Below are 19,109 nucleotides of genomic sequence, written 5' to 3'. Positions count from 1 at the left end.
CCTGGGAAACTAGAAGTAGTCTCCCTCTATTCTCTGGGCACCACTGGCAGCAAGTGCCCTTCCTTCTGGTGTTCTGGCGCCTGAGGGACAGGCAGAAGTGGAGGGGTGCTAGGGTGGGGCAGGGGCGGGACCCCCAACCACATCAGGGTAGGTCTCCTCCACTGTGAACTGCAGCCCCTGCCTCCAGCCCCTCAGGAAGAGGAGGGTGCGGGTGTGTGTGTGGGGGGAGGAGTTGCAGTCCGCTGGCTGTGAACGCGGCTTTGGTTGGCTTGCACAGTTCTTAAAAAAAAAAAAGTCTAAATTGGTTGCCAACATTTAAAAATAGAGAAGTTTCACATAAAAACCCAGATTTCCGGCTCTTGGAAAACTGGAAGCTCCGAGACATCTGCCTTGAATGAGGAGCACAGGGTGTGGAGGCCTCCCTGCTCCCCCACCCCCCACCCCAGCCTGCCTGACCCTCCCTTCCTGCCCCCCCAACCCCACCCCCCACCCCCGCCTGCCTGACCCTCCATAGCTGTCTCCCCTGTGCAGTGGCAAGCTGGACGCCGGCAGCTCACGTCTGTAATCCTAACTACTCAGGGGGCTGAGGTGTGAGGATCGCGGTTCAAAGCCGGCCCAGGCAGCAAAGTCTGAGACTTTCATCTCCAACTAACCAGCAAAAAAACAAAAACAAAAACACAGAAGTGGAGCTATGGCTCAAGTGGTAGAATGCTAGCTTTGACCAAAAGAAATCAGGGGCAGTGCCCAGGCCCCGAGTTCAAGTCCTAGCACCACCACCACCACCACCACCAAAAAACTATGGACAAGAGTCAGGCTGACCTGGGTTAGTCCAAGTACATGGTCAAATTGCTGTGCAACCATTGAAAAGTCCCCTAACTACCCTGGTCTGCTTCCTAGCTGGCAAATGGGGTTCCCACAATCCCTGCTTCATATGGAGGCTGCAAAACCACAAAGAGTGAACATAGCCCATAGTTCAGCTCGCTGCCTGGCATGTGCTCAGCAAGCTCCAGCCGGGTGTGGACCACCATGGAGGCCAATAAGGCCGGGGTAGCAGCTGCCGCCACCCTGCTCTCACCCATCCTGGAGTACTCCCTCAACTGCACACGCACCTCGATTGCTCCTACTCCAGCTACTATCCTGTCTGAGTGGCACAGCCAAAATCAACAGATCAATAGGACACCGAGCACTCCAGTGCCATCCCTGAGGTCTGCACAACTACCCGGGCTGCTGGCACCGAGTTCAAGCTCATTTTCTCTTGGATGGGGAACAACTCACCAGGGCACATTGGATGAGTTTTGTTCCTTCTTTCCTGGGAACTGGGTTTCACCAGACCCAGGATGAGGCTGGTTTCAATCTGTCTCCTTAAATTTGGACACCTTAGGAGCTTGCAGGCAATGAGGGCCCAAGCCTTATGATACAGAACTGAATTATTTTTGTCTGCAGTGGTAGAAGACTGTTAGAAAATAAAGGTACTATATTTGCTTCATATAGAGGCAGTCTGGGACTGTGGGTTGTAGGTAAGGATAGATCCAGGTGCTCCAGCAATGCTGTCAGCTCAGCTTCCTTTGGTATTGGCCTCATGGTCTCCTCAGGTATAGGGTTTTCTGGGATGGAATGATGAGACCTGTATATGTGCTGTAATGCATTCTGTATCTTGTAAAGTAAGTACCTCAGGGAAGAGGCCATGGAGCATGCCTATCTTGGTGGTGGAAGGACAGGGTGTGATCAACACCCCCATCAGAGAGGACGTGGGGAAGAAAGTCTTCCCTAAAGCCAGGGAGCCCTGACATGGATGAACGGTGCAGCCTGAGGCAGCAGCAGCCACTGGCCCTCACAGGCCTCAAAGGAGAGGCAGGGAGAGGAGGGGATTCTTCCAATCGATGAGGTTTTGTACATGTAGTTCTGCCTGGAGTCTGGGAGAAGATTCTGAGCAAATGATTCTGAGAAGCAGAGGGGAACCATCATACGTCCACACTGTGGGTCCCAGGGCTGGCTGTGCGAGCCGTGAGAGAACTGAGGAGGCTCGTGAGAGGCCTTGGGTGGCTAAACGAAGGACAAGGCGAGAGACGTGAGGCAGTGTGTTCAGCCTTAAAATGTGCACAGAAAAACCTGAGAAAGAATAGATCTGCAGTATGGAGGGAGGAGCGGAGCTTCAACAAGCAGAGGAAAACAGGAATTTGACCATGGGAAATTAAAAAAATGTAAAGAGGGCTGGGAAGGTGGCTCAGTGGTAGAGCGCTTGCCTTGCATGCCTGAGGCCCTGGGTTCCATTCCTCAGCACCACATAAGCAAAAAGAAAAAAGCCAGAAGTGGCGCTATGGCTCAAGTGGTAGAGCGCTAGCCTTGAGCTTTAGAGCTGAGTGACAGTGCGCAGGCCCAGAGTTCAGGCCCCATGACCGAACCCAAAAAAAAAGTAAAGAGAAATACCAGGAAAACTGGAACTGGGGTGGGAGGAGTATACCTTTCCTCTTGATTGGACTCCCCTGCCCCCCTAGTCCTGGGGCTTGAACTCAGGGCCTGGGCACTGTCCCTGAGCAGCTTTTGCTCAAGGCTAGTGCTCTACCACTTGAGCCACAGCGCCACTTCTGGCTTTTTTTTCTTCTGTGTATGTGGTACTGAGGAATCAAACCCAGGCTTCATGCGTGCTAGGTGAGCACTCTACCACTAAGCCACCCTCCCAGCCATTGACTGAACTTTTGAGAATTAAAGCACAGGTCTGCAGAGCCACCTTAGTGAACTACGCATTACACTGTGACCCATGCAGGCCTGAGATGAAATGCTTTTTGTTTATAGTCTTCATTTTCTAGAAAACATTGATTCATATTATTGTTTCCTGAGATACTACTTAATAAGAAGTCATCATTTTAGAGGTTTAAAAAAAGAAAGCAGCCGGGTGCCAGTGGATCACACCTATAATCCTAGCTACTCAGGAGGCTGAGATCTGAGAATCACGGTTCAAAGCCAGCCCATGTTGGAAACTCCGTGAGATTCTTCTCTCCAATAAACTACCAGAAAACCAGAAGTGGTGCTGTGGCTTAAGTGGTAGAGTGCTTGCCTTGAGCTGAAGAACGCAGGGACAGTGCGCAGGCCCAGAGTTCAAGCTCCATGACTGACAAAAGAAAAAAAAAAAAAGCAATGGAAAAAAATTAGGTAAAAAAGAACAAGTGTGTCACATGTAACAGAAAAGTCAAACATACATTTCCAAACATCATAAAATTCAACGGCAAATGGCCAAGCTGGGGGAAGTACTTATACTATTTTTAAGGGAGCTATAAGAACCAAGCAGTAATGGCTCACACTTGTAATCTTAGCTGCTCAAGAGGATGAGATCTGCAGGTCAGTTTGAAGCCAGCTTGGGAAGGAAAGCCTGTGAGATTCTGATCTCCAATTAACCACCAAAAAGCCAGAAGTGGAGCAGTGGCTCAAAGTGGTAGAGCAGCAGCCTTGTGTGAGAAGGGGCAGCACATAGGCCCTGAGTTCAAGCCCTAGTACCTGCACGCGCGTGCACGTGCGCACACACACACAGAGATACATGGTATTACTTTTCTGGGATTTGGGGGATCCTATCCCTCTACTGGGGTTTGAACTCAGGGCTTTCACACTTGCTAGGCAGACACTCTGCCACTTGAGCCTCACCTCCAGTTCATAAGCCTTAGACAGCTGGGGCCCGCTGAAGCCTCTGATGTCCTCTACTACCACTTTGACCATGACATTCTTTACTATATTGACCCTTGGTAATCCTTTTTGAACATACCAGACATGCTTCTGCCCCAGGGCCTTTGCATTTGCTGTTCCTCTGCCTGGAATACTCTGCCAACCCCAGACATTGACAGGGCTCACTTGCTCACCTCTTTCAAATCTTTGGTCACATACCACTCCCCTAGAATGGAAACTCCCAGGAGTAGGGATGTGCACCTGGTTGTGGCAAGCCCTCAAGTAAGACTGGATGACACATGGGGATGCCCTCTGCCTCTCTGTAACTTCTCCTTGACCCCACCTTACACTGGGCATGCAGAGGCCTCCTTCTGGGCAGAACGCCCTGTCCTTTGGTGAAGTTCCTGCAATTTTCTCTGGCACACTCTGAAGGAATGCTATCAGCTTCCCTTAGAATGTGCAAACACCTGGGGAAGTGGTCAGAGGGGGAACAGACGTGTGGGAAGGAAAGAAGCTGGACAAAGACCCAAGCAAAGGGGATATGTAGTTTCTTACAGACCACTGGTCATCAGGCAACTCCACAGAGAAACCTCTGACTTCTATATCCCCAGAGCAGCTTAAGAGACAGCCTGGCTACCCTGAGGTCTGCTCTCAGGAGAATCCAGAGTCTACCCAGCTGAGGGCCAGATTGGAAATGTGGTAGCAGGCCTGGCCAGGAGGGAGGGGTCTGAAGCACTTCTTCCCAAGCAGTGAACAGCTGGCTTGGTTTCTGAGGGAGGCCAGGCCTCAGCAGGAGCCCAGGGCTGGAGGGAGAAGGCTCCAGCCCCAGAGGCGAGGAGGCTAGCAGAGACAAGTCCAATCAAAACCAAGCCTTCCCAGGCAAGACACAGGATCTGAGAGGAAGTGCCATCTGCATTCAGCAGAGGGCTAGAGAAAAAAAAGGCAGGATCCCATAGGCTCTCAGGACTGCAGGGTAGCTCCGGTGAGCAGCCCCACTCTTGTTCCACTTTCAGTTTGGTGGCTGTGACTCAGTGCTGGCTCTGACTGTGGATTGTCTCTGCACCTCCAGCCCCCGTTTCAGCAGGGGCTGGCCAAAGTTTGATCAGCTAAGGAGAGCAGCATGTCACAGTGCCCTGGGAATATTAAATAATATTTACAAGGGATGACGCTAGGGACATAATTACTGACGGTAAGAGGCAATCAACGGCAGGGAACTCCTCCATTGCTCTAGTGGTGAGAAATTAGCTGCAGTGAGTCTGGGAGCTGTGAGGGTTTGTCACAGGGGCAGCGGAAGGGGCTGGCAAGTCACTACCTCTGCTGATGCTGTTAATAGGATAAACCAGCCTTGCAAATAAGAGCCAGACCCCAGGAGGCCTGCATTTGAGGAGGCTTTTAAAACCAGGCCAGGTCCTGCCAATAGCTTCACTTTCAGACGCATTAGCACTAGAAGGGAGCTCAGAGAACAGCCACACTCACAGCTTGGCTTAGAGGGCTTCTGCCTTCCAAAAATACGGCAAGTGTTAAGTAATAATTAATTTGTTTTCACATTTCTTATTCATCAAAGGCATAGAGGACTGCCAACTGGGACAAGCAGAAGACCTGAAGTTATCACTTCCGCCTCAGATGGAGGAGCTATTGTTTTATGTCAACACATATTATCTTGCTTTCATACAGTTTCCCTTTTGAAAAACATCAGAAACCTCAAAGCCAAGCCAAATCCTTTTTTTTTGTTTTCCCTGGTCCTAGGGCTTGAACTCTGGGCCTGGGCGCTGTCCCTGAGCTTTTCTGCTCAAGGCTAGCACTCTACCACTTCAGTCACAGCTCCACTTCTGTTTTTTTGTGTGGTCTTGATTTGTGTCTTTTACCTGACACATTGTTTTTAGGGTTCATCCACACTGTAGCTTGCCTCAGGACCTACACTTTAACAAGCTCCCCAGGTAGTCCTCATGGGCGGGCTTTGGGGAGCTCCAGGGTACATGTGTCCCCAATACCTGCCCCTCCAGGGATGAAGGGCTGGGCGTCCCGAGCACTCTGCAGGGAAATGTGTATCCATAGACAGAAGGCTGGCTGCTCTCAGGACCGGGCAGATTAACTGCAAGAGAGACTCACAGAGAAGATTAGTTTCATCTCCAAGACTTTAATGCACACTATGCTCTTGGAAAAACATCTCCAAGGAAACAAGAGGAAATGAAGTCTTAACCAGCGGGACTCTCGTCCACAGACATGCTGCGAGCCCAGCCTTGGAGAAGGATGGCACCATTTTCAGGAGTGCCATACAAAGTGTGAGGCCAGAGTGGCAGGCCTTTGTGCCCATTTAGAGACAACTCCACCCACATGGCATGATGGGCGGGCCCTCAGGCCCCCAACGACGGCTAGTTCCGCAGCAGGGCAGGATTCTGGCTAATTAGGTCATCTCTGTGGCTTGGAACAGCAGGCACAAAACTTCCGCAGGGCCTAAGAAGCCTGCTTCCCAGGCAAGAACCTTCTGTCATATCTCAGTTATCTGAAACAGTTGTGGTGGGTCTGGTGAGAAACAGGACACGTGGGAGGGCTGCCGAGTCTCACTGCTGAGCAAGGCCTGGGTGGGATGGACAGGGTGGGAGGGGGATAGCACCTAAGGGAAAAGGCACCTGAGGACTTTCTGGCCCTGCTTTCTGCCATGGACACCCACCTAACAGGTAGGCACACGCTCTAGCTCTGCCTTCAACAACCCTGTATTTAACTGAAAAATTGGCCAACTAACTCTTCAGATTCCAGGGCATCTTTTTTTTTTTTTTTAAATCATACTATGGAATAAGTGACCAGTCCTCTTGGACTTGGGTTCAGTTTCTCATCAGCAGGAATCAGGCTGCTGAGGCAGGTCTCATCTGGGCCCTCTGAAGGAGAGAAATTTGGTTCCATGTGTGCCATAGCTGGCAGGATCTCTGGTCCGGGCACAGGTCATGGTGAGTGGAGGGGCCTGGCTGCCGCTGTACAGGAAGGGGTTTCTCATGGCCTGAGCACCCCAGAGTTAGCTGGTCTCCACCCCCTCAGGGAGCTCCACCACCACTGGGGCACAGTCCTCAGGCTCTGAGGCAAAATCCCATCGAAACTTCTTGGTCAGGTGGGCCTGGAACTTTTCAGCTTTCTTCCTCAGGGTGGCATCCACAGCAATGCTACAGGCAGAGGAAAAGAAAACCTACAAAGAACAGAAGGTAAGTCACTCCTGAGAACAGAGAGGCCAAGAAAGGTGTGGAAATTTCCTCCTGGTGTTCAGCTATCTAGGGTGCTGGATCAGCTGCTGTTGGCATAAACCCAGACACCTGCGGTGCCCCCCAAACCAAAGAAGGCCCAAACTCAGCTGAGACACTGGAACAGGACTGGAATGGAAAATTACTATGCTGGGCAGAGAAGCCCCACAGAGAGTAGGTCCAGTGGGGCCACCACCACAGCCTTGCCCCTGGGGGGAAATCTACGAGGGACCTGGGCAGTTAACAGAGGAAGAGACAGTAACTAAACTAGTCAGGAACTAAGAAAGGTTTGGAGGGTGGCACACAAGCCCTTGTACCCTACAAGGTCCCAGAGCCCTTGCCAATGAGACTGAATTGCTGCTCTAGTCTTCTTTTCCCCTTACATATACACCTTACAAGCTACCTCTGGTGTTCTTTTTGGGATGTGTGTGCTGGTTGTGGGGCTTGAACTCTGGACCTGGGTGCCGTCCCTCAGTCCTTCAGCTCAAGGCTAGTGTTCTACCACTTGAGCCACAGTCCCACTTCTGGCTTTTTCCTTCTGTTTATATGGTGCTGAGGAATCGAACCCAGGGCCTCATGCATGAGAGACAAGCACTCTACCACTGAGCCACCTTCCCAGTGTCCCGTCCCCCCTCCCCCCCCCACCCCGGGTGGCTTTAAACCACAGTCCTCAGATCTCAGCATCCTCAGTAGCTGGATTCAAGGCACCAGCCACAGGCACCTGGCTGATGTTCATTTTTGGTTCTTACCATTTAATCCACTTTTTGGTGGGTAAATTTTCAGGTTCTCGAGCTCTGCTTGGCTTTTTCAGTCATGCCTGGCACTCTAACTCTTGACCCACTCTTCTACTTCCAGTGCTTACTGGTTAATTGAAGAGTTTGGTGTATTTGTTCACTGGGGCTAGCTTGGAATTGCAACTCTCGTAGATCTCAGCCTCCTGAGTGGCTGAGATTACAGGCATGATCGTAGGCTGGGCTTTAATTCACTTTTAAATGTACAGCTAAGTGGCATAAAGTACATTCACACTGCTAAGGAACCATCACCACTATCTACTTCTAGACAGTTTTCTCTTCCCCAACTGATAATGTCCCCATAGAACACAATTTCCTCATACTTTCTTTCCCTCAGCCCCTGTCTCTATGAGTTTGACTGGGCTATGAATCTCATAGACAAGAATCATATTCTATTTGTCAAGATTCGTCCCCATTTGCCAGGTAGCTGCTGGTGGCTCACATCTGTAATCCTAGCTACTCAGATATGAGGATCACAGTTTGAAGCCAGCCTGGGCAGGAAACTCTTATCTCCAATAAACTACTCAAAAAAAGCCTGAAGTGGTACTGTGTCTCAAGTGGTAGAGCACTTGCCTTGAGCAAAAGAAGCTCAGGGACAGCACCCCTGGGCTTAGAGTTCAAGCCCCAGAACTGGCCAAAAAAAAAAAAAAAGATTCATCCTCATTTTAACACATGCCAGAATGTCCTTCCTTTTCAGAAATGAACAGGCACACTCCGTAATCTAAGCACTCAGGAGAAGGAGGCAGGAAGGCCCTGAGTCTGAGGCCAGCCTACGTTAACAAATAAACAACAAACCTGAATAACCTGCCACTGCATATACATGTCCCACGTTTTGTTTATCTGTTCATCTGTTGCTGGCCACTGGGGTTGTTTGTACTTTTTAAATACTGCGAACACAGGAACAGGGCTTACAAATACTTGTTGCAGTCCCTGCTCTTAGTCCTTTTGTGTGTCAACTCAGCAGTGGAACTGCTCTGTGTCATTGTTCAGGAGGTGCTGTGCTGCTTCACAGTACTCCACTGCAACGGCATCACCCTCTCCAGCATACGCAGGGCTCCTGCCACCATACCCTGACCACAAACATTGTAGTCTTCTGCTTTTGTAAACAACAGCCACTCAAGAAAATGAGACACGATTCCTGTTTATAGGCTTCATATGCATTTTCTCTGGCCAGGTGTCCACTCCAGTCCATTGCCTACCCCCACTCCCTTTCCCTCAGGGTAATGGGGTCAAACCCAGAGCTTTATGTACACTAGGCACGCACTCTCCCACTCTTGGCCTGCTGCTTAAGTTGGCTTGTTTTGCTGTTGAGTTGTAGCAGTTCTTTATAATCTAGACACTGATTCTTTGTTTTGTTTTTTGGTGCTCATCCTGGGACTTGAACTCAGGGCCTAGGTACTGTCCCTGAGCTTTTGTGCTGAAGACTAACACTATACCACTTGAGACACAGCTCCACTTCCAACCTTTTTGGTGATTAATTAGAGAAAGAGTCTCGTGGACTTTCCTGCCCAGGTTAACTTTGAACCATGATCCTCAGATCTCAGCCTCCTGAGTAGTTAGGATGACAGGTGTAAGCCACCAGCACCTACCTGCCTATCCTTTATTTTGATGTTCTCACATATTGTTTCATCTAATACAAACCTAGAGTGAGGAACAGAACAGCAATTTTCTCCACATCTGAAAGGTACTCCAGATTGTCCTAGTTCCCAACTCACTCTAAGAATAACAGCACTGAAGAAGTTACACAGAGGATCCTCAGCATGCTCTGGGAAAATACGCCAGAACGTGTGTCTTAAGGACATAGATAGAGGCTGAAAGGAGTTAAATGAATGCATTGAAGTTATCCAGAAGAGAAGGAACAGGTTTTCCCAGACTACCACCTGTTATCCTACAGGCCTGTCCCAAAAGATAGAGGGTAGAGGGGCTGGGAAGGTGGCTCAGTGGTAGAGCGCTTGCCTTGCATGCCTGAGGCCCTGGGTTCCATTCCTCAGCACCACATAAGCAAAAAGAAAAAAAGCCGGAAGTGGCGCTGTGGCTCAAGTGGTAGAGCGCTAGCCTTGAGCTGAAGAGCTGAGGGACAGCGCCCAGGCCCAGAGTTCAGGCCCCACGACCAGAACCAAAAAAAAGATATAGGGTAGAAGCAACTCTTTGCCGGCCATGCAGCAGACCTGTAAACCAATGAAAGGCCTGCTGGGGTTGCATGGAGGGACCCTAGTGAAGGCAAGAGGTTTCCTTTAGCAGCAGATTCCATGCACAATGCTCCTCCCACCCGGCTCTCCACCGTCCTAGTGCTGGCAGGAGGAGTGAGACACAGGCTCATTTGCAGGGTCTGTGTGAAGCCATTCTGTCACAGCAGTAGCAGTGGCAGGAGGGACAGAGTGAGAGAGTGGGTATACAGAATTAGGCTTCATTAACTGGGAATCGATTAAATACAGGAATGCAGCCATAATAGAATGCCAGATCAATAACTAATTAGAGGGGCTGTGTGATCTTCATGGCAAAAGGGTGGTGGGGAAAGCCAGGATGTCCACAACTAATGAAGCCTGCCCTGGAGCACAACTGAACCCTGAGTTGGCCTGGAACAGGCGGCAGAGACACCTTCTTTCCCATTGCATTAGCTCCGGAAGCCCTAAGCACCGATGGGTCTGTCCTTACAAGTTGTAGGGAGCTTGCTGGGATGAATGAACAAAAGCAAAAAAGCCTAGAGACAGCACCAATGCCCTGAGTTCAAGGCCCATGACTGACAAAAAATAAGCTTTTTTTTTTTTGGGGGGGGGGCGGTTGGTCGTGGGACTTGAACTCTGGGCCTGCACGCTGTTCCTCAGCTCTTCAGCTCAAGGATAGCACTCTACCACTTTGAGCTACTTCCAGTCTTCTTGTGGTTTGTTGGAGATATGAGTCTCATGGACTTTCCTACACAGGCTGGCTTTGGCTTTGAATTGTAAGCCTCAAATGTCAGCCTCCTGAGTAGCTAGGATTATAGGCATGAGCCACTGGTGCCTGGCAAAAAAAACTTTCTTCTGTACCTTTTTTTACTCAGTAAACTGAATACAATCCTTCTGCTCCAGCCACAATGAGCAGAGCTTCCCAAGCACAGAGAACACTCAACTGTCTCCTCTGTTCACACATGCCTTTCTTTCTCTTTAGACAACTTTCCACCTCCTGCTTTCTCCTCCATAACCTAGCTAACTTTTACCAGTGATTCAGGCTCAGCTCAGGCTCCTCAGACCAAGATGAGACAGGTGCTCCTCTGTGCTTCGCCTTGACCAGTGTTATCTGGCCATGGTCTCATACTCAGTTAGATAAGAGGTCACTGAGGGCTGAGCTCATCCAAGAAAGAGGAAGCAACTCAAGGCAGTAATTCCCACACTCCTGGTAGTCTGACCTAACATGTTCAATCAACAGAAGACTAAAAAGAACCACAGGTCAAGGGAAATCTATTTTTTGTTCATTTGCACAGGCACTGCCTGCCACCAAATAACTGCTCAATAGCTATGTGATGGTGCTGGGAGAAGAGGCATATCCTGGGGAGGTGACTTGTACATGCTACTGGCTCTCAGGCCACCCCTTGGGACAAGCCCTTGTTAAAGCCCAGGATGAAATGAACCTCTGATCCTCTAATGCCACACTAAGGCCTCCCTAAGGACTTCATACTGTGCCTGTATTGTAGTGGTCTACACCACAGAGAACCAGTCCAATTACCAATGGCTCGCCCAGGACTGATATAGAGTTTGGGCCCACAAGAGGCTCACTGAGTTGGTAGGAACACGACAGAAGGGTGCCCCTGTACTTGGTAACAGCCAGAGGTGAGAGGATGGGATAAGGCAGATTCACAGTCATCACCCACCTCCCCACCCACTCTCCAATATGCCTGAGAGTAAAATCAATCAGAGGCAGGTCCAAAAGAAGCATTTGGTCTAAAAAATAAGGTTTCTAACTTGAAAAGTGCTTTATCTTCTTAAAAGTATCTGTCAACTGAATCTTTACTACAAACCTGACAGGTAGGACAGGAAATTACTATTCCCATTGTACAGACAAGGACATTGGGTGTGCTGTACCACATAGGCAGAAATGCTGAGCAAGCTCCAGTACAAGGTATCTTAATTGAATCCCATTTCTCCACCAACACCAAAGTGTCCCACATATTTCATTTCCATCAGCGCCTTGTGGGCACCGATAAGTACTTGTGGAGCTGTGACCTCTGTAGGACTCTAGAACCCAGGGCACAAGCCAGAATGGATTTTTTAAATTGATCAACTTTATCAGGGCACAATTTGAACACAAATTCAACCACTCTAAGTGTTTAATTCATTTGGACAAATGTACATAGCCACGTGACCATCCTGAGAGACATTTTCAATTTGTATTCTGGAACTCAGTTCCAAGTATGGAAGCCCAGACCACCGTGAGGGCTTTGGACAGTGCTGTCCTTTGGGTCGAACCTTCCCTCACTCCAGGAATCTACTCGGCTATTTTTGACTCTCTTTCACAAAGTTGATATTTTTTAAAGCAAATCAGAAAAGATCTTTGAAGATTTGTACTTAGTTTTCAAGCAATAATTTATTCTGATTCTTTTATTTTCAGAATAATTTTATGTCTTCTTTAGAAAATTTATTATGATCTGGCTATTTTATTCACTAAGGTGAAACCAAGTAAACATTTTCTAACATCACTGAGAAATGAATCATCTTCATTTTAGCAGATGAATCCTAGATATTTAAAAAAATACTTTTGAAAAAGGATGACCACATTTGGCAAACACATTTATCTAAAATAAAAACCATACCTACTGGTGTTCTTAATATTAAATATTTTAAAAAGTACCAGCTATTGAGTCTATTATAAAAATTTAAATTAATCATAAATGTGAAAGCTTTTTTTGTTTTTTAACCAAAGTTAAATAAATTGAGTAAGGTTACCTTGAAAAATTAGAAATATTCAGGTAGGGTCACTAAGTATCTCTATCTTATCCTATTTGTGGTTATATCAAAAAGAAGAAACTTGTCCATTCTTTCAATACCCAAATGGTTATTTGACTCAAAATGAAACTGGTCAGAAGTAGGCCATTTTATTTTTTTATTTTTTGTTGGTCATGGGGCTTGAACTCTGGGCCTGGGCTCTGTCCCTCGGCTCTTCAGGGCAAGGACTGCATTCTACCACTGGAGCCACAGCACCACTTCCGGTTTTCTGGTGGTTTATTGAAGATAAGAGTCTCACAGACTTTCCTGCCTGGGCTGACTTTGAACTGTGATCCTCAGATCTCAGCTTCCTGAGTAGCTGGGATTACAGGCGTGAACCACCAGCACCTGGCTACAAAGGAATATTTCTTTTTTTCTTTTTTTTGGTCATGTAGACCATTTTATTACTAGAAAGTGGTACTAAAAGCAAGATGATCACTTTCCAGTACTAACCAACCAGCTAGGTGATAAGCAGGGATTGTGGGATGATTCCCACAATCTTCTGAGGTCAGTTAGAGAATCTGGGATGGTTCATCTGGCGCTCTAGTCATATGGGGCGGCCCACACCAGCTTCAGAATCCAAAGCTTAGCCCTTCATCCACTAGCTCAGTAATTATGGACAAAATAATGTAACCTCTCTGAGTCTCTTCCCTTACCTGTTCAGGGGATTATATACCCAACTTCCCACACTGCTGAGAGGGCTAAAAGAGAAAAGGCACACTGAATAAATACAGGGCACAGCTGGTGGCAGAAGTCAGGTAAATGCACTAGTTTGTGCTGTGATAAAATAGCACAGAAATTATTGGCAGAGTCAATGTTTTCTTTAAAGTTAGAGATGGACACTAGCATCCAGCATACTGACAAGACAGGAAGCTAGAAAGCATCTATGGCCTACAGTGACTAGCAAAGAAACCAAGTTATAAGACTATCTGAATAAATGCTATGTAATCAGCAGTAAGAATTCCTTTTTTTTCTGGTCCTGGAGCTTGAACTCAGGCCCTGGGAGCTATCCTTGAGCCTCTCTGTGCTCAAGGCTGGTGCTCTACCACTTGATCCACAGCACCACTTCCAACTGTTTTGAGTAATTTATTGGAGATAAGGGTCCTTACTGACCTCTCTGCCCAAGCTGGTTTCGAACTGTGATCCTCAGATCTGAGCCTCCTGAGTGACTAGGATTACAGGCATGAGCCACCAGTGCCCAGCTAGCAGTAAGAATTCTTATTCTGTACATAACTCTAACATACTATTAAATTCAGATTATCCTATCATAGGCTTTAAACAAATTATGATGATTTAAGTTACTTTAAGTAGAAGAAAAAACTATAAATTTATAAAACAAAGAGTTTTTTCAAGTTAATTACAGAGTTTTTATTCATGCTAAATCCAAAGGATTTGTAAAAATCAGTGACATCTACTCAAAAGTACCCCGTATAGGAAAGCTTGAAGAAAAAAAAAAGGCCAAAGCCATTACAGGGCTGATTTTCCCCACGTGAATACGACAGTTTTAATGTCTTTAAGTGCTTACCCATACAAACACAAAGCCCAGTCCGTAGGCAGTAGCCATTTTCACTCCTCAGTAAGGAAGCCAGCTGCACTTAGTTGACTACCTGGGGCCAGAGCACTTGCAGGGAGCTGAAGAAGCTTTAAGGGCTGAATCATTCAAACACCCTGAGTGAAGGCCTCTGGGAGGGGGTGGGAGTGGGGGAAAACTGGACTCTCTCTATCAGATGGCATCACGTAGCTCTCCATTTTAAAACAAAACAAAACAAAAAACACCCTTATAATATCCTTGTCCACACTGTGCCTTTTGACACTCCAGTCATCCCTTAAGTTCATGGCCAAATGCCTCCCTTGACATAAGGCCTGTCCTAAATACCCTCAGATCTCAACCAGTCAGAATCCATTACTCCCTCTTTGGTGCTCCTAATATCATTTGATAAGACTTCACTACTGACCCTTAGCATACTCACATTGCCACATAACTATAAAATCTTTCCATCTGAAAACAACCAATAACACAAAGTACGATAAGTGCTAGCCCTTAACAAGTTGTTGAAAATAACCAGATAAGCAAATAATCGGTCTTGTGTATAAAGAGCCCATGGTTCAATGGGCAAATCAGGGAGAAACTACATTAACTCAGGAAGCAAAACTGTTCTATATGCTAGTGGTGAGTACAAAGCAGGTAAGAGAAAAGAAGGTGGCATGAAACAGCATGGCCTGTGTGCAACCCAACAGGGGGGCTACCGACACTGACTCAATGGGAAGAACAAGGGGAGGAAGGGATGCTGGAGAAGAGGATCAGAGCCAGGACGCTGAGGCCTTGGAACCAAATGTTTGGGCTTTTAAATCCTAGGCAATGAGAAGCCAAGAGAAAGGGTCAGAACCACATTTTGAAGCAGCTCAGGTGGCAATGTGGGAGATGGATGGATGGGCTAAGGGCCTAAGTGTGGAGGCTGACAAATACTGATGCCTCGTAAAAGAGGCAGAAACATCAGGGCCAGGGCAGGGACCATGCTGCCTTCTAAACATTTACTGCTCTCTGGAGTTATTTAGTTAATTCATTTGTTCACTTCCCCCTGTGGGGCCTCTGTATGACTTGCTCACAGTTTCTTTTCCACTTCTAAAGCACAGCTTTGCATACAGCTGGTGCTTAGTCAACAACAAATCCCTTGAGGGCAGGAACCCTAGTTAATTCTACATGCACTCCTTAACACTTTCAGAACATTCTATATAAATGATGCTCAACTTTTTGTTGATGTATTTTTTTTTTTATCGGTCGTGGGGCTTGAACTCTGGGCCTGGGCGCTGTCCCTCAGCTCTTCAGCTCAAGGCGAGCACTCTACCACTTGAGCTACAGCGCCACTTCCGGTTTTCTGGTGGTTTATTGGAGATAGGAGTCTCACGGTCTCTCCTGCCCGGGCTGGCTTTGAACCGCGATCCTCAGATCTCAGCCTCCTGAGTAGCTAGGATTACAGGCGTGAGCCACCAGCGCCCGGCTTGTTGATGTATTTTTTAAAGGCATGAGTTCTTAAGGTTTCTAAACATAGTATCAAATTTTCTTGGTGAAAAGCTCAAAAAGAATTTTTCTAACTACAAGCTTTGTACAACCCATCTGAGCACCTCGAAATCTGGCTGGGTCTTTCTGCTTTAAAATCCCTGCTGGTAACAAAGCCTCAGCAAAGAATGCTCAGGACAGTGGCCAGGATAACCATGGACAAGGGAGATCTCCCGTTTGTGTGACAGCACTCCCTCCCTCTCTTCCTTAGGCTGTAGCCACTGACTGAGGCCAGTCAGGTGATGCTTCTCACACTACCCCACAACCCACAACAGTATCTTTGTGGAAAGGTCTCCACTGAGGAAGAATGAGGAGATTAAGTTTCTTTGTTCAATTAAGAACCAATTAAAGGGTAGTTTTATAATTCTTCTAGATTATGCCATGTTCAAGTCATTAGCTGATAGATTTATCATCACAATCTGTAAAAGTCTTTCTAGTGCCAGTTTCCAGCTAACTGCCTACTCAAAGGGACTCTTCCAACAGCAAGTTCATTTTAGAAAACTGCTTTGCACTTCTGAGAAATAGGCTACTGGTGGTGTCTCCATCCATTTCCACCAGGAATCCTTCCTGGGAGGTTCCTATATTCAGTATTTCAGGCCATCAGCACAAACAATCAAGTCTCAAGACTGTGTACGCTTAACAGACTGTGAGTTTAAGTAAATGACTTAACTTTCCTGAGTCTGTTTTTCCATTCGTAAATCCGGAACAATCTGCTCTGAGAACCCATATAGTGTGGTGAGCACAGTGTGTGAAACCGAACATCATTTACTGAATGCTATTGGTTGCAGGGGGGTGGGGGGGTAAGAGAGGGGAAGGAACTACATTGCATGGAGTAGGCCTCTGGGGTCTCTCACAGGGAAAGAAAGTTACAAAACATAAGTGACAAAGGCTGTCCCAAGTACAGAAAGGGAACTAATCTGTTCGCAAAGGGAGGAAATAGCACAGGATGAAGAATCTAACTTGTTTGAAGCTCCTTCCCTAATTACCACTCATAATGAAAATTTAATTGCTAAGTTAAAAGCAAATTTCACTTTTTCTGTCAGAGAATCTCTGTAGAAACTGGCACATTTTGTTTGAACAGGAAATCAAAGTTACTTTAATGCTTAAATGAGATCTAAGGAGCTGCAGATGTTTCTGTGGGAATAACAAGCTTCAAAACTCTGCTCTACTGGGTTGTAGCAGCTCAGAGAGGTGGAAGGGAGGGAGAAAGAAGGGGAAAGAGGGGGAGAGATGCTGCTTTGAGCTGAGGCTCTGGCTTGGTTGTGGTCTGTTCCCCAAGGGTTCATGTACTAGAAGTTTTGTCCCCAGTGTGGTGATATTAAGAGGTGGAGCCTGGTGGGGGGTCCTTAGGCCACTGGGTGGTACCCCTGTAGAGGATTAATGTGGTTCTCACAGACCTCTGTTAGCTCTACAAGGACTGAACTGGATTCCTGTATGCATTTCCTCCTGCAAAGATGCTCTTGGTACTAACAAAGGCCAAACTGATTAGTCCACCTGACCTTGGACTTCCAGCATCCAGAACTGTGAAACTGCTTTTCACTGTTAGTCTGTCTCATATTTGATTATGGTAATAAAAAAACGACAGGGGCTGGAGATGTGGCTTAGTGGTAGAGTGATACCCTTGCATGTATGAAGCCCTGGGTTTGATTCCTCAGTACCACATACACAGAAAAGGCTAGAGTAGTGACTCAAGTGGGAGAGTGCTAGCCTTAAGCAAAAGCAGCTCAGGGACAGTGCCCAAGTTCAGAGTTCAAGCCCCAGGACTGGCAAAAAAAACAAAACAAAAAAAACCAAAAACCAAAAAAAAAAAAAAAAACAAAAAACCAAAAAAAAAAAAAAAAACAACACCAAAAAAAAAAAAAACCCGACAATACTGAGTAACCCAAAGAAATAGAAAAGATTCAAATTCTAAGTCTCACAGTGCATGAGATGTCTGGGGAAAGAAGAGGAGAGGGCTTGCGACGGGCAGGGGGTGGCGTGGCAAGGGCTATCCCCCCAAAAGGCTCCTTGATAGAGAGAAACTTTCAACAAAGGAGAAAACAAGGAAACATCTCAAAATCAGGAACGGCAATCAAGAAACATCAGGGTCTGGGGCGCTTTAAACCTTTGCTATCATTCTGACCCACCTGGGCATCAGCTAACAGAATGCTCACCTGTAATGTACTGGTAAGGAAGTTGTCTTGAGAGACAATGTCCACGAAGAAGTCAGCAGGGATCTCGCCAAGCTGGTGGTAGAGGATGGAGATAAGGTTGATGTAGAGTGTGTGGTGCTTCACCATAGCTGCTTCTGACCGGCACAGAAGGTTCAGGAGCCGCTTCCAGTGCTCAAATGCCTCATACACATTGCCCAGGAGGAAGCATACAAAGGCAAACTGGAGTTCACCTGCAAGATACAGAGGAGCCATGACCTCAAAGGCAAGAACTTCCAGTGGGCTTACATGGCTCAGAAGACCACCAGTTCCACTGACCTCAGCAATGGGAATGTCTGTCCTTGTCATTCTAGCATAGGCTAACATGGACTTTGCACCAAGCAGGTGCTTAGTTCATGTTTGTTAAACTGCCATAAATTCAAATTGTGGGGGTTCAAACTGTGGTTTGGGATTTATGTAAAGTCAGCCTGCAGAGGAGCAAGTCCTAGTATTTGTCTGGCACTTTAAAAGGTGGACACAAACCCGGCTATTCATCAGAATTACTGGAGAAGCTTGTTAGAAGTAGAAGCTTGCTTCAGTCTCAGAGATTTGGGTTGAGGAGAGATAATGGTTCGAGGATTTATAACCCTAATAAGCTCCCCAGGCGATTCATTGTAGATGACCCGCCTCAAGGTCAAGGAAACATTGCATTATACCACCACACAGCCCTCAACCCAACTCCCAGTGAGACCACGGAAGGTGGTATTGACCCCCTTTTATAGAGGAGGTCAGGGGCTTGCTCGAGATTGAATATTTAATGCTTTGCAAGGTGAACAACGAGCAGGCAGAACAACTCCCTGCTGGGCAGAAACACTCCTAGAGCCTCCCAGAACAGGAAAATTCATGAGTTCTTATTTCAGGGCTAGCCTGTTTATTTAATCACAGGACTTTGATTTAATCTCTATGAGCAGCCTGGGGACTAAGAGCCTGAGCTCTGGAGCCAAACTACCTGGATTCAAATCTTAGCTCTACCACTTAGCAGCTGTGCAACCTTAGGCAAGTTGTATAATGAATTTATGCTTCCATTTTCTTATTTGAGAGTTGTACTGAAGATTATAGAACTGATACATAGCATGTAAAGCATTTAGAATTATACCTGGCATAAAGCAGCACTAAAAAATATTAGTTACGGGGCTGGGAAGGTGGCTCAGTGGTAGAGCGCTTGCCTTGCATGCATGAGGCCCTGGGTTCGATTCCTCAGCACCACATAAGCAAAAAGAAAAAAGCCG

General features: G+C 47.1%; 1 protein-coding gene across 2 annotated transcripts in view; it reads right to left on the bottom strand.

The window, feature by feature from the left end:
• Positions 1–5,781: 5,781 nt before the first annotated feature.
• Aar2 (AAR2 splicing factor homolog (S. cerevisiae)) overlaps positions 5,782–19,109 on the bottom strand; it is a 19,770-nt gene continuing 6,442 nt past the window's right edge. Inside the window, exons 3-5 of one of the 2 annotated variants that reach the window (XM_013011074.1) lie at positions 17,845–18,074; positions 8,471–8,562; positions 6,748–6,832 (exon numbers count right to left, since the gene is read on the bottom strand). In XM_013011074.1, coding sequence (XP_012866528.1) covers positions 8,512–8,562; positions 17,845–18,074 — 281 coding nt within the window. In that variant the 3' untranslated portion in view covers positions 6,748–6,832; positions 8,471–8,511. Of the gene's footprint in view, positions 6,833–8,470; positions 8,563–17,844; positions 18,075–19,109 lie in introns of both variants that reach the window. The other variant, XM_013011073.1, reaches the window with a different exon arrangement.

This window comes from Dipodomys ordii, unplaced genomic scaffold, assembly GCF_000151885.1.
Source record: "Dipodomys ordii isolate 6190 unplaced genomic scaffold, Dord_2.0 Scaffold13, whole genome shotgun sequence".
Classification (NCBI taxonomy): domain Eukaryota; kingdom Metazoa; phylum Chordata; class Mammalia; order Rodentia; family Heteromyidae; genus Dipodomys; species Dipodomys ordii.
This window is presented reverse-complemented; position numbering and strand designations above follow the sequence as displayed.